The sequence below is a fragment of the Schistocerca gregaria genome, chromosome 4 (genome assembly GCF_023897955.1).
Source record: "Schistocerca gregaria isolate iqSchGreg1 chromosome 4, iqSchGreg1.2, whole genome shotgun sequence".
NCBI classification, from domain to species: Eukaryota; Metazoa; Arthropoda; class Insecta; order Orthoptera; family Acrididae; genus Schistocerca; species Schistocerca gregaria.
In genome coordinates, this window is record NC_064923.1 from 614,576,115 (window position 1) to 614,590,193 (window position 14,079).

The 14,079-nt window shown below is 40.0% G+C and overlaps 1 protein-coding gene across 1 annotated transcript in view; it reads left to right on the forward strand.

Moving 5' to 3' along the window:
• LOC126267834 (centromere-associated protein E-like) overlaps nucleotides 1-14,079 on the forward strand; it is a 536,568-nt gene that overhangs the window by 446,804 nt on the left and 75,685 nt on the right. Inside the window, exon 19 of the mRNA XM_049973138.1 lies at nucleotides 12,347-12,457. Within this exon, the coding sequence (XP_049829095.1) occupies nucleotides 12,347-12,457 (111 nt within the window). The remainder of the gene's footprint in view (nucleotides 1-12,346; nucleotides 12,458-14,079) is intronic.

Sequence of the window (14,079 nt, forward strand, 5' to 3'; positions counted from 1 at the left end):
TCCCATAGCAGAGGCCCCAGCTCCCAGGGCGCTAATATAACAGTTCCATCTTTGTGTGACAGCACACCGCACCGCTCTTCTAACTGGTGCAGCCTGCAGGTTCCTGCCACGCCCACTCAGACCTCACCTTCTGACACACCCCTCTATTCGCAGCACATCACCCTCACCATGCTACGGTTTCCCCACCCCACCAGCTCAGCATACCTCTCCATTAGCAGGCATTACTTATGAGCTCTCTACCCACAATCATCCTAATGACATTTGTGGTATATCTGTTGTCGTTAGTGGTGATACCGCATTAGTGCTGCTTTCGTGTGACGATTTGTGTGACTCGTTAAGTGGTGTGTCATAACGTGTAGTGAAACGTTTCAAAATCTCTCGAAGTGCTACGTGTGGCAACCTACGTGCGTACATTACGCCAAGCGGAAAGGTGATCAATAGGTTCCCTGCTGACGGCACCCTTCCACACCAGTGCTCCCGCACCGGGCAGTGACTACGACTGCTGACATCACTTCAAGACTTCAACATCAGCATTCCAGGATTTGCTCCTCGCTCTCCTCCTACAGAGCCTGTGCCATTAGATGCGAGGAGGAACTCACTGTAACCCACTTAAACTCTCGCCAACCCCCCCCCCCCCCCCCAGCCTTTGAGTACGTATTCCATACTTCAGGGGGGGGGGGGGCTATGTGGCGTCGATCGGATCAGTAGGCCAGAACATCATATGTGTATTATGTCTTCGAGTTGATCTTTGTTTAGTATTCTTCCGGAACCTCAGTTCCCACCTAGTATTCGATTTGTATGTTTGTTGATTAGAAGAGAAAACCGTGGTCATTACCTTACCACCTTAATATCTCCTTCATACTCAAACAACGGAAAGTCCAGGGTGGAATAATGACAATATTATGAAAAGGATAGGTTGCTACTCAACATGTGGTGATGATGTTGAGTCACAGACAATCATAACGAGAAGACTGCTAAACAAGTAAGCTCTCAGCTAAAACCCTTTCTTCCTAATCAGACAACAAATACACATACATTCTTAGCATATACAACTGTCACACACATGACCGCTGTCTCTGGCTGCTGAGGCCAGACTTCAAGCAACAGTTCACAATGAGATAAGCAGTGTGGTTGTTGGAGGTAAGAATTGGTTGGGGCAAGGAGGGGGAGAGTAGCAGGGTAGGGGTGGTAGATGGTAAACTGCTGCTTGTGGGAGCATATAGGTATGAGGCGGGAAGGGGGTAGGGCAGCTAGGTGCAGTTGGGAGGTTAGACAAAGGGCAAGGGGAAGGGGAACGGGGGGTGGGAGGGGAGACAGGAAAGGAGAGAAGTAAAAAGACTGTGGGTGTGTTGGCAAAATAGAAGGCTCGTAGTTGTGTAATGGGAACACAGAAGGTGATACAGTTATGAAGTTTTTCACATCAAAGTCCTTGCATGAAAATTTCTCAGTTTATCTGCTGCATCAAATTCAAATAAAATGCCAAGCTTCCAATGATGTCCCCATCATCTTTGTCACAGACTAAAACTGACTGCCATGAACTGGCAGTGTTCCTTCTTTCATACCCAGAGAATAGCATCTGATTTGCTGTGTTACATCATGATGGCACAGACAGAGGTTACATGTTCCACGTCCATAGATTTTGCTTGTGCTTCCTATCTAATATTGCTTCCAGTGCCATCCATTGCAACAGTTGGTGAAGTATGAGAAGTATTCCTCTGTGTTTTTTCCTTGTCAAGTGCACACTTCCATGCATCCCTAAGTGCGAAGCCAGTGTCTCTGTTGAAGTCATTTTCACTGTCTGATGTCAACAGCTTCTCTGCTCACAAGTCTCAGTAGTCAGAGCATGAGCACTGATTCTCATACATTCAATAAAAATTTTGTGCTTATTTAACAGGTAGTGCTCTGCACTACTTATTTATCCAAATGTTTGTATTTAAGGAGACGATGATAGTTGACTCAACACACACAACTAACTGTATAGACTGGCAAACATAACTCTTGCCAAACTCGCAAGGAATGTTATAAATTCCCACCACTCTCAGGCAGAGATTATCTTTAATGGATCACAATATTTCTTTAATTTTTCTGAGTGGCCAGAAGACTGGTCAGAATCCTTTGCTGTTTATGATTTTATCTATCTTGCTGGTTGTTGCATCACAGAATGGAAGATGCGCTGTTTGTTGTTCCTTTTGGCTTGTTTGAACAACATCTTGTCTTGGTTTTCTCAATGGTAGTGATCTAATGCCATGGATAAGAGTACTCATTTCTTCTGAACACTGTCTTCAGATGTTTAATCTCAGAACTGAGGTGGTCCATATCCAAAATAGTTCTGGCTCTGTGTACAAAGGTGTTCAGCATAGCTCTCTTCTGAGCTCGATGGTCAAAGTTACACCCATTGAGATACAAATCTGCATGTATTTGTTTTCTGTGCAGAGAATGGCCAAGTCATCCATCTGAATTTCATTCAACTAACAATCTGAGAAAGGTAACCTCCCATCATGAATTTTCATTCGGGATGTATACCATTCAAATGGTCATCAAACTGCTGCACCATCACACTGTCATGTGGCTGGATTTAAAATGTATTGCAACATATCTGAAGAAGCAAGATGACTGGAAGGAAACAATGGAAGCAAACAATAAAACATTTCCCCTCTCATATACTCAGCCCACACAGTGGCTATGCTACTTACTGCTCTTCCCCTGGGGCATGGGCTAACTTTATGTCACAGGCAAATTCACCAATGTCAATTAAAATTAAGTATGTCTTAAATAGTATTATCTCTGTAAGTATTTCTGTTCATTACTGAGGAAGAAAACTTAACTCTTAAGAAGCTCTTAATGATAGTTGATTTTTTGGATTCAGTTGTGAGTGGAAGGATGTACAATATGCATACAGCAGCAGTGTTTTGATTGTATGGCTGCTGAACTTTTGCAGTAGATAGGTCACACAAGAGAGTCTTGTACAGTGCTTATAACTATTACCATCTGGGACAGTCTCTGATCAGTATGAAACTGAAGAAATGTAACTGATTGTCTTTTTTCATGACATTTAAATTCTACATAATGTAACCTGATTTGTTTTTATTTTGAAATGGTTTGCCTCAAACCTTGTTGTTCACATAAGATGAACTGAGTGCTTTTGAAGATTGGTACGGAGATTGTGCATTTGCCTGGTACACAAGGGTTGTGATTTTTATTGTGATGCTCTAATAAACAGTGTGTCTGTATGTCTGATAGCAGTAAATTAAAACCATTTTTCCAGTTGTACAATGTATTTGACTATTACAGGTACAAACAAAAGGTGTGAATAGGGTACAATTAAACAAGCAAATAATCCTTATAAATGTAAGCCTGGAAACCAATTGTTTCTCCAATATGACATGTGCAGTCAGATATCTCTTCATCAATGCCTGTACATGTTCAAAAACACTAGGTGTGTTCCAAATGTATTGTAAACCACCTACAATGCATTGTCAACAGGACTAGTATACGCCAAAGCTTATAAATATTCTCACCCAAAAACCTTTAGTGGTTTCATCTGGGAGGCACTATGTGTGTCTAAATAGCCACATATAAGTATGCTGGTACGTCCTCATGAATGTGCTACATAGGAATCCTTTCACCGTGATGAACATCACTCAACTATTAGTACTGTTGCTGGGTGTCTAGCTGGGTGCAGTCATTTTCATAACACAATATTTCAATTTTCCATCTTCTTTAGGTGATATCTGTAGAATGAGCATCTTTTGTTACATTATTATCACCCCCCCCCCCCCCAACCTCTTCTCCATTGCTGGTCGCATGCCACAGGAGGTGGTGTAATTGTGGAAGGGGGGGAGGGGAGATAGCATGTCAGATGGTGGACGGGAACTCTGGTACTTCAGTGCCCCTGTGGCATTCATTGGGCCCCAAAGTCACTCTCAGCCAATGCTGTTATTTACTTGACTGTGTTGCTGGGTCACAAGCTTTGTTGAGAGTGACCTTAGAGCCTCTGTTGGTCAGCCACTCATACTTCAATAGTCTCCTTCAGAATACAGTCAAAAATGATGAGGTCTGTCTTAGCACTTCTGTTTCTTCCTACTTCATCTGCAGGTGCAGAATGCAGTGTTCTGCAACCACAGAGTTTGTTAGTTGCTTAAGTTTGGCATGTCTTCTGTGTTCCTTGCATCTTTCTTCAATTATCCGCACAGTCTCCCCAATATACGTCTTACCATATTTACACAGAATATGGTAAACATCTGGTTTATGGTGCTGAGGCATCTTGCACCATGTCTAATAGGGCTTGTGTTTCTGGAGATGGATGGAAAATGCATATAATGTTACATCAACCTATGAGACTGCCAGTTTTGTTTGATATTTTACAGGTGGCAGATAAGCCAGCATTTTATCCTCCTCTTCATTTTCTGTCTACTGGGCTCTTACTGTCTGCCTGAAAGCACATCAGATTTGTCTCTCATCATATCCATTCTTCGTGAATGTGCTTAAGATGTTTAAGCTCTCCTGGTATGCTTTCTTCATCAGATATTGAGATATTGTGCAGGCCCCATTTACCAGTGTATGTAGCACACCCTCATTCTGTGATGGATGATGGCAGCTGGCAGTGTGGAGATACAATGCAGTATGGGTGGCTTTCCTGTACGCACTGTGTCCTATAGTGCCATCCATTCTGTGCTTAACTAAGACATTAAAAAATGGAAGCTGACATTCTCTTCCATGCATGTTGAATTTGATACTGGGGTGCAAATAGTTCAGATCCCTCCCATGTGGCCACAGCACAAAAGTGTCATCAACAAATCTGAAAAAGTATGCAGACTTTAGTGCAGCTGCTTGTAGAGCTTTCTCTTTGCAGTATGCCACAATTAGTAGTGACTGAAGGCACTCTATGGCGACACCATTAGTTTGTTCATAATAGTCATCATTGAAGGGAAAAAATGTTGATGTGAAGACAAATTCAATGAGATTAGTTATTGTTGGATTGAATTTCTTCCTGATTAACTGATTAACTTGAGGGAATCAGCAAGTGGCACCCTGGTGAAAAGGGATACCACATCAAAGGTCAGTATAAGGTCCTGGTCATGCAGGCATAGTCCCTGCACCAGTTGAACGAAATGTACACAGCTGCTGATATTGTGCTGACATTTACTGACTTAGGGGTTTAATATTGCCATTAGATGTTTGGCCAGTGGGTATATTGGCATACCTATGTTGCTTACAGTAGGACATAACAAACCATTTCTGAACCTTTGGCAAGCCATAGACCATCAGTGGTGCAGTAGCTCATGGTCAAAGCTTCTTGATGATTAAAGCTTCTTGATGATTTCCTTCAGCAGAGACTGGTGCAGATACTCAATAATCTTTTTCTTCACTTTATTGATTGGTTCTCTCTTCAATTTTCTGTGTGCTAGTTCCTCATGTAGGTCATACATTTTGCAATTCCACCCAGATACTGGTAGTAGTACAGAGGCATTTCCTTTGTTTGCATGTTGAATGACTATTTCAGGATCACTCCATAGTTCTCAAATGACAGCTCTTTCTTCTTTTGTGATGTTCATGTTCAGTAGGATGGCTTTAATGAGTGAGTATGTTTCTCAACATATCTCTTCCACATCTTCACTAGGGAGTATGAAAATTACTTTGTTCTATACCACTGATGAAATCTGCAACATGTATAGCAGTCAGTATTGGTGCAAAGTTGGGTACCTTTTCCAGAACTAATTTTGCCACATGACCGGTCTATTTCCTCATGAGGCTGATTCAGTTATGACGGAAACTGCACATGGCTAGACACACAACAACAATACAAACAGTTGATTTGCTGGAGAAGCCTACAATCACTCATCAGATTCCTCTACTGAGAAGAAACACATTTAAGAAGTAGAAGAAGATTTAAGAAGTTGGATAAACTTTGTTACAGGAAAGAGTGCCTACTCAGTTCTCTTGCCTTCCTGATAAGGTTCCATGACCACAGCATAAAAGCAACATTCACAAATATCGCTCATCATATAAAAACCTCAGCTGCTCACCGGACCATAAGAAGAGCTAATCTGGCACTTGTAAGGCAGAAGATCTGGTACACACATCGGTGACCAGATACACCATCTAAGGAATTGCTCACGCTCCACTTACAGAAGGCTTGTTTATTCTCATCTAATTCTTGGGAGTTTTCAAGAAGAATGGGTTGGGGGAGAGACAAATCTGATGCGCTCTCATGCTGAAAGTATGTACCTAGCAGACATAAAACAAAGAGGAGGAGAAGATAATGGCTTATTTGCCATATGTCAGCAAAGTATTGAACAAAATTGGCAGAATCTTGGCTTTAGGTAACATTAAATGCATTTTCTATCTGAATGAGCCCTATTAGATACAGTGAAAATTGACTTGTGGCTCCATAAAGCAGGTGTTTAACATATTCTACATAAATGTGGTAAGGCATGTATTCTACATAAATGTGGTAAGGCATGTATCAGGAAGATTGTGTGGACAACTGAAGAAAGATGCAAGGAACACAGAAGACACACTGAACTTACGCAACCAAAAAAAATCTGTGGGCAGAACACCACGTTGCTATAGGGGTCTCCAGGAAGTATAAAGAAGTGGAAGTGCTAAGACTGACCTCATCATTGTGAAACTATTTTCTGAAGGAGGCTACTGAAATATGAGTGGCTGATCAACAGAGACACTGGGTTCACTCTCAGCAAAGCTTAGGACCCAGCACTCAGCCAAACAAAATAACAGTGTCAACAAATGAGAGTGACTTCTGTTCCTGACACAGGCCACAGGACTACTGAGGGACTAGAGTTCGCACTCAGCATCCATTGAATCCATTGACGCTGTCCCCCCCCCCCCCCCCCCTCCCCCCAAACACACACACACACACACACACACACACACACACACACACACACACGCATCCAACCATAACTCCACATATCGTGGCATGTGCCTGGTGATGGAGGAAGGGGTGAGGGACAATAAAAGCAGACAGCATTTAGTAAAAGGTGCTCATTATATAGTTATATTGTTGAAATATGTTGCAAAAATGACTGCATCTGGCTAGACTGCTGAGAACAGTATAAACAGTTGATTTGCCATAGAATCTTAAGGTCACACATAATCCAAATAGTCAATTAACTTGTTTTGGAAGAAATGAAGGTACACACAGGTAGGAAATGTGACACTATCAACAAATCACCCATGTTCCCTGCCCAAATGTTAATGGAAAATATTTGCTGATGTTTCATCTCAGTAGCTGCCATGTGAGTTTCCATAAGCACATATATGTTTGTGTTGTGGTGTGGATGTTCATAATACCGTCTTATGTAATACATGATTTATCTGTAAATAACATGTGCACAAAGAACTGTGGATCATTCCCATACTGTGTAAAGATTCGTTGGTTGAAGGCAACAGGTGCAGCCAAGGTATGCACACTCTGTACATGGTACGTGTTCAACTGTCTGTCATGCAAAATCTTCCATATTTTGAAGGGGAAACATGCTATGCTGCAGCAATCCTGACCATTGTGGCTGGCGTTGTGTCCATTTTCTGTAATACACATACTCCTCCATTTGTGGTGTTTACACTGTTCTTAATCTACCAGCATGTTGCAGGTTGGGTTTAAATAAAATCATCTTGTACATGTGCTAATGATACAATGTGAACACTGTGTTCTCTGGCTGCTCTAACTGAAGATATGTTTCAAGATAAAATCATGCTGCCTCCCATGCATTGGCATCAGCATGTACATATGTGAAGTAGATGTCTACTAATTCTTCATTTGAAAACATATTTCAAGCTATGACAACCACTTCAGTTTCTACGCACACTGCATTTGCTGTTGGCTGTGGGAACTGGTACTTGGAATATAAGGCTGCATATATGCTGCAGCATCACTGGTTGCATATTGCTGCCAGGATGCAAAACGTGACCTACAGGAGGTTTGTTGAGTTCACTCTTCACCTCACACTGATGAAAATATCATACTCAAATAACCAACTGTGATGTGCCAACAATGAAGCTGCAGCATAAATGTAGCCTTAGATATCAATAGTTTTGTAACACTTGCATGCTGCACTTGTGAATACACTGTCTTGGAGAAACTATTAGTTTCTGGGAATATGTTTATTAGGAATATTTGCTAGTTTATTTGTACTCTTCTCACCACTTTCATTTGTACCTGTAGTAGTCACACACCTTCTATAGCAGGATTTCTGGGTTATAGAAAACTATACACGTTTGCATGAGCATTTGAAAAACTAAGAATCTGCCTTCGCATTTATTGCTTCTGTTGTTGTTATGGTCTTTAGCCCAGAGATTGGTTTGATGCAGCTCTTCATGCTACTCTATCCTATGCAATCTTCTTCATCTCTGAGTAACTACTGCAACCTACATCCTTCTGAATGCAAACTACATCCTTCTGAATCTGCTTAATGTATTCATCTCTTGGTCTCCCTATATGATTTTTACCCTCCACACTTCCCTTCAGTGCTAAACTGGTGATCCCTTGATGCCTCAGAACGTGTCCTACCAACTGATCCTTTCTTTTAGTCAGGTTGTGCCACGAATTCCTCTTCTCCCCATTTCTCCTCATTAGTTACATTACCTACCCATCTAATCTTCAGCATTCTTCTGTAGCACCACATTTTGAAAGCTTGTATTCTCTTCTTGTCTAAACTATTTATCATCCATGTTTCACTTCCATACATGGCTGCACTCCATACAAATACTTTCAGAAAAGACTTCCTGACACTTAAACCTATATTTGATGTTAACAAATTTCTCTTCTTCAGAAATGCTTTCCTTGCCTTGTTGCATCTGTATAGTTTAATTAGCAGACTGAATGGGAAATTTTGATATTTAGTAATAACATGACATATTTGTACTTCACAATGAGCAATTTCTCTGATAACATACTTTAGCTTTCTTAATTTATGTTCCAGTACTCTGTGCAGATATGTGAAAAGCAGAACCATTCAGTAATATACTGCACAACAGAACTGAAGGATCACTTTTTTTGAAACCCCACTTAAATTTGAAATTTGTCTCAACCTTTGTCGGTAATGGTGTAAGAGCACGACACCCTCCAACATCAACTTGAGCTCGAAGGTGCTTCATACAGCAAGGTGTTGACACTTGCAAAAAAGTCCACAGCTCAGATGTTCATGTGAGTTAGTTAGTCTGTTACGTGTTCCATTAATCAATAGCACGGAAAAACTGTTATGATGTGGAACGTGTATGATTTCAGTTTGTTTTTGAAACTATTACTGTGTCTATCAGACATTTTATTTCATCTGGTCAAAACGTCTTATAGAAGTATATTTTACCCCTTTCTGTGCCAAAGATAGGTTAAGTAAATGATAGTGTTGGTCTTTCTTTTTTATGGTATTGTAATCATGAATGTCACTGTTGATTTTAAACTGGTCCATGTTGTTGGGAATAAATTTCATTACTGAGTAAATGTACTGTGAAGCTGTTGTAAGAATTCCTAACCTTTTAAACAGATACCTACAAGATGTGCGACTATGAACCCCACACATTATTCTAACTACTTTCTTTTGAGCAGTGAAAACCTTTTGCCTAAGTGTTGAGTTGCCCCAGAACATTATTCCATATGACATCAGAGAGTGGAAGTATGCAAAGTATGTTAGCTTGCTAATTTCTACATCCTAAAAATTGGCATTTATTCTGATTGCAAAAGTTGCTGAACCTAGTCACTTTAGGAGATCCAAAACATGAATTTTCCAATTAAGATTCTCATCTATATGTACAACCAAAAAGTTAGTATGCTCTACCCTGGCTACTGACTTCTTCTGATGTGTTATGTTTATTGAGGAACTATACTTTTTGCAGCATAAAATTGGGCATACTGTGTTTTTTCAAAGTTCAGAGCAAGCCCATTCACAGAAAACCAATTAATAACTTTTCCAAAGACCTTCTTTGTATTATTTTCTATCAGACTTTCTTTTACTGGATTAATAATTATGCTTGTGTCATCAGCAAACAGTGTCAGTTCAGCATCTTGTTTCACAGAAGAAGGGAGGTCATTCACATATATCAAGAACAGAAGGGGACCCATGATCGAACCTTGTGGAACACCTAATGTAATTTCATCCCAGTTAGATGAAGTGGCAAACTCCTTTGAATCACTTGAAGCATATAAAGAGAATTTTTGCTTCCTGTTCTGTAGATATGACTTAAACCACTCATATACTATACCATTTATACCATAGAATTGCAATTTCTCAAACATAATGCCATGGTTCACACAATCAAATGCTTTGGATAAGTCACAGAATATTCCTGCTGGTGACATTTTACTATTTAAAGACTCTATTATGTGGGCAGTGAAATTGTATATTGCTGTCTCAGTGGAACAGCATTTCTGAAATCCAAACTGTGATTTACTAAGTATTCCATCACTGTTGAGATGGCTAACCACTCTTGAGTACGTTACTTTCTCAAAGATTTTTGAAAATGCTGTAAGCAAGGACACTGGCCAGTAATTATTGACATCTGTGGTTTCCCCCTTTTTGTAGAGAGGCCTGAAAATGACATATTTTAACCTTTCTGGATGTCTGATGTCAATGATATTATGTTGGCACCAAATTTCCACAATTTTACTCAATGCCACTGTGGATGTGTCACATGATTGGAACATTATCACATTATCATTACCCATATCCCACCCCTTCCTTTGATGCTTCTGTCACGGAGGTGGGAACAGTGATGCCCAGTGTTGAAATCACAAGGTTTCCTTACGATTAGCTGAGGAAAACTTTTCAGACACACCACCACAGAGAAGCAGGATGAAAAGGCCACAGGTGGTGCCTAAAGGGTGTCACTGAAACAATCACTTTCCTGGGTCATTTATTCCCACACATTTTGTAGATGAAAACAACAGTCAACAGTATGATCAACAACAGGAAGACTTTCTTAACAACTTTTGATGCTCTGACACCCTCAGGCATTTCAACCCTTCTCTAAGGATGTATTGCATGATTGCACCCATTTGGAGCACAGAGTGACTGCAGTTTTTTCTCTAATGAGCAGGTTGGAACCACCAGGGACTGCACAAAAACATTCAATGCAATTTCAAAATGACCCAAAGCAGCTGAGGGTGCTTATCCTTTTTCAGAGTTCCTATTTTGTGTTTTCCTATGGTGTGGTATGTGTGGTAGTGACATTGACACATGCATGAATAAAATGGTAAAAGTTCCCCTAAGACCCCCAGTTTGGTAAAATCCTCGGTGGCACCCACCAACCTTTACCGAGAATTTTAAAAATGCACCTGTGCAAGCAGAACCTGTGATGATATCATAGGCACCTGTAGACTGGCAATCTCTTTGACACTCTCTGATGCCAGATGGCCTACTGTCAAGTGCAAGAGCAACCTTGTAGTGGCAAAGAGCAGCAGTGTAGTCCACCTGGAGGCACTTAGTACTTGTATCACAGGTTCTGTCTGTACAGATGTAGTTTTAAAATACTCAATATTCGTTGATGGGTGTCATCAAGAGTTTTGGCCAACAGGAAGGTGTTAGAGGGACCATTTCCCATATCATCCACACAGGTGTCAATGTCATGGTTGAATGGTTCCTTTATATTGTTAATAATTAAGAAGGGAAGTCACCAAGGATAATGATTAATTGAGGGACAACAAGACAATGTGGGAGAGAAATCCAATGTTGATATTCCTTCAGCTTGTGTCTTGGAAGATTTTCTAACACAATTTGAGAGTTGAATCAGTACCTTCAACACTTCCCATTAACTTACAGTTGCATAAAAACTGCTGGTTTGAAAGTGAGTGTCTGTGTGTAACTTCTTGTTCCTGTTTGACAATGTGTATGCTGTGATCTCTGAGATTTTATTGACACAATTGATTAATGTTGCACTTCTGTGTGTTCACTTGAGTTGTGGTTTCCAATTTGTGCATAATAGTTTGACAGCCAACCCAGCTGTCTTTTCCAAGTGCTGTTAATTGAGCTGTTATATGCACTCACTGGATCTAGGCAGTAAGTATACACACCAGCATAACTCATAGCATTTTGAGGAGATGACTGAGTCAGTCATTGAAATATTATGCATAAAATGGAAACAATAACTGAGCTGCATACCTGGAAGCACACGGTTGATGTATATCCTACTTGGTAAGTGGAAAATTGTTTCTATCTGTGTCTGACAGAAGCTTAATCTTTGAGAAAATTTCTGGTGCAAACTAATGGTGATGTGTTCAATCTATGAACTTCATTTTCTATTTTTGTTAATTCACACTTCCATTTTTTTGTGCTATTCAAGGTAATCTGCCAATAAATGATAAAGTTCAATTCATCATATTTTATATTTGCAGTATTTTCAGAAAACTGCAGACCAGTTTTCTTCTTCATTAAAAGGAGAAACTGAAGTACTGCAGGCAGAGGTTAGGAGACTGCAGCATCAGTTGCAAAAGAAGACCTCGGAGGTGAGAGGAATTGTAAACGAGATGGGCAGTTGGTGGTGGGATGAATACTTGCATGCATGGTAGGTCTAAATACCAAATTGCTGGGTATTCAGTGTTTCATTTTGTGCATCAGGGTATCTTGTCCTAATCCAGATTTTACCTCCTATACAGTGGAAGGATGTTTTAAATTATTTTATGTTTGACAGTTTCAGACTACAGTACAGGAAATGAAAGTCCCAAAGTATTCTAAGAAATGTAGCAAGCCATCCTGTTAGAGCTGGTAATATGAAAGAGCTGAAAGACTATTAAGAATGTAGCATTTATTGCCTATGTGATAGAATACAAAATAGAATGCATTTTTAAAGATATCAAGAGAAAAAGTGAACGTCTTCTTTAACAGTACAACAGAGCTGTGACCAATATGTGTTACATGAATACTTGTGAATGACAAAACATGAAATAGTATTTGAAATAATTAAGATATCAAAAATTGGTGGAAAGCAGATAATTTTGGTGAGAATGTAACTCACTAAATACTAATAATTTTCTGTGCTAAAATAGGCACACACACACACACACACACACACACACACACACACACACACATATGCACTGTGCATTTCATTAATGGTGCTACAAATAGCACTGAAAGCAAAGTGAGCTTGGCACTGATAACAGAAAAAATTCAGTTTAGTTGGTATAAATTGGATTCTCGGTCCAGGGGTATGTAATATCTACATCTAATAGATGCAGGACTATGTTTATTGTTTTGGTACTGGGTGGATGGTGTGATACAGGCCAAAAGGAACTGGTTAGACAATAAAGCTACAACATGGCAAACTGCAACTACTAACAAGCTTGTGGTATGGGTGCCACAGGAATCTTCTGCTTGATGACCTGTTAAAAGTTTAAAGGAGAACTCTATATATAATGTGACTATGTCAAGAAGAAGTCTTAACTTCGCTCCCACAACTGTGTCACCACAAAAATGGACCTTGTGGGCTCCAGCAAAGAGGCTGTATTTCCTCTTTCAGTGGATATAGCAGAGGAAATTCATCAGGGCTCTTGTTGTGTATTGATGAGAGGTCATCACCAAAGAGCAACATTTTGCCTATGGAGAGTGCACCCCTCTGTAACTTACTAGTAGATGTAGGCATGTTAATGCTCAAAGTGGATAAAGGTAATGTATCACTCCAATGTCATGGGAGAACTATATTAGTAAGATTATTGTTTTATTATGTAACTCAGTGTTTCACAAGACTGATAAGAATCAGCTAACTATGTGATGAGAAAAATGGAAGAACTTTTGACTTGCATCTGTCTACTGACACAGACATTAAGAGATTGACCATGTAGTTCAGTTCCACCTGGGCTGTAAGGAATGCCAAAGATTCATTAAGCAATTGTATATCTTTGAGATACTGTGAACTATACTGGAGCAGCTGCCTATTATTTGACGAGTACTTGGTGTCTTTGCTGAAACCCATTCTATATCTATATTCTGCAAAACAGTATGAGCTGCATGGCATAAGGTACATCCCAATGTACCAATTACTAGGATTTTTTCCCATTCCATTCAGGTATGGTGTGTGGTAAGAACGATTGTTTAAGTGCCTCTGTGTGTGAAGTAATTAACCTAATCT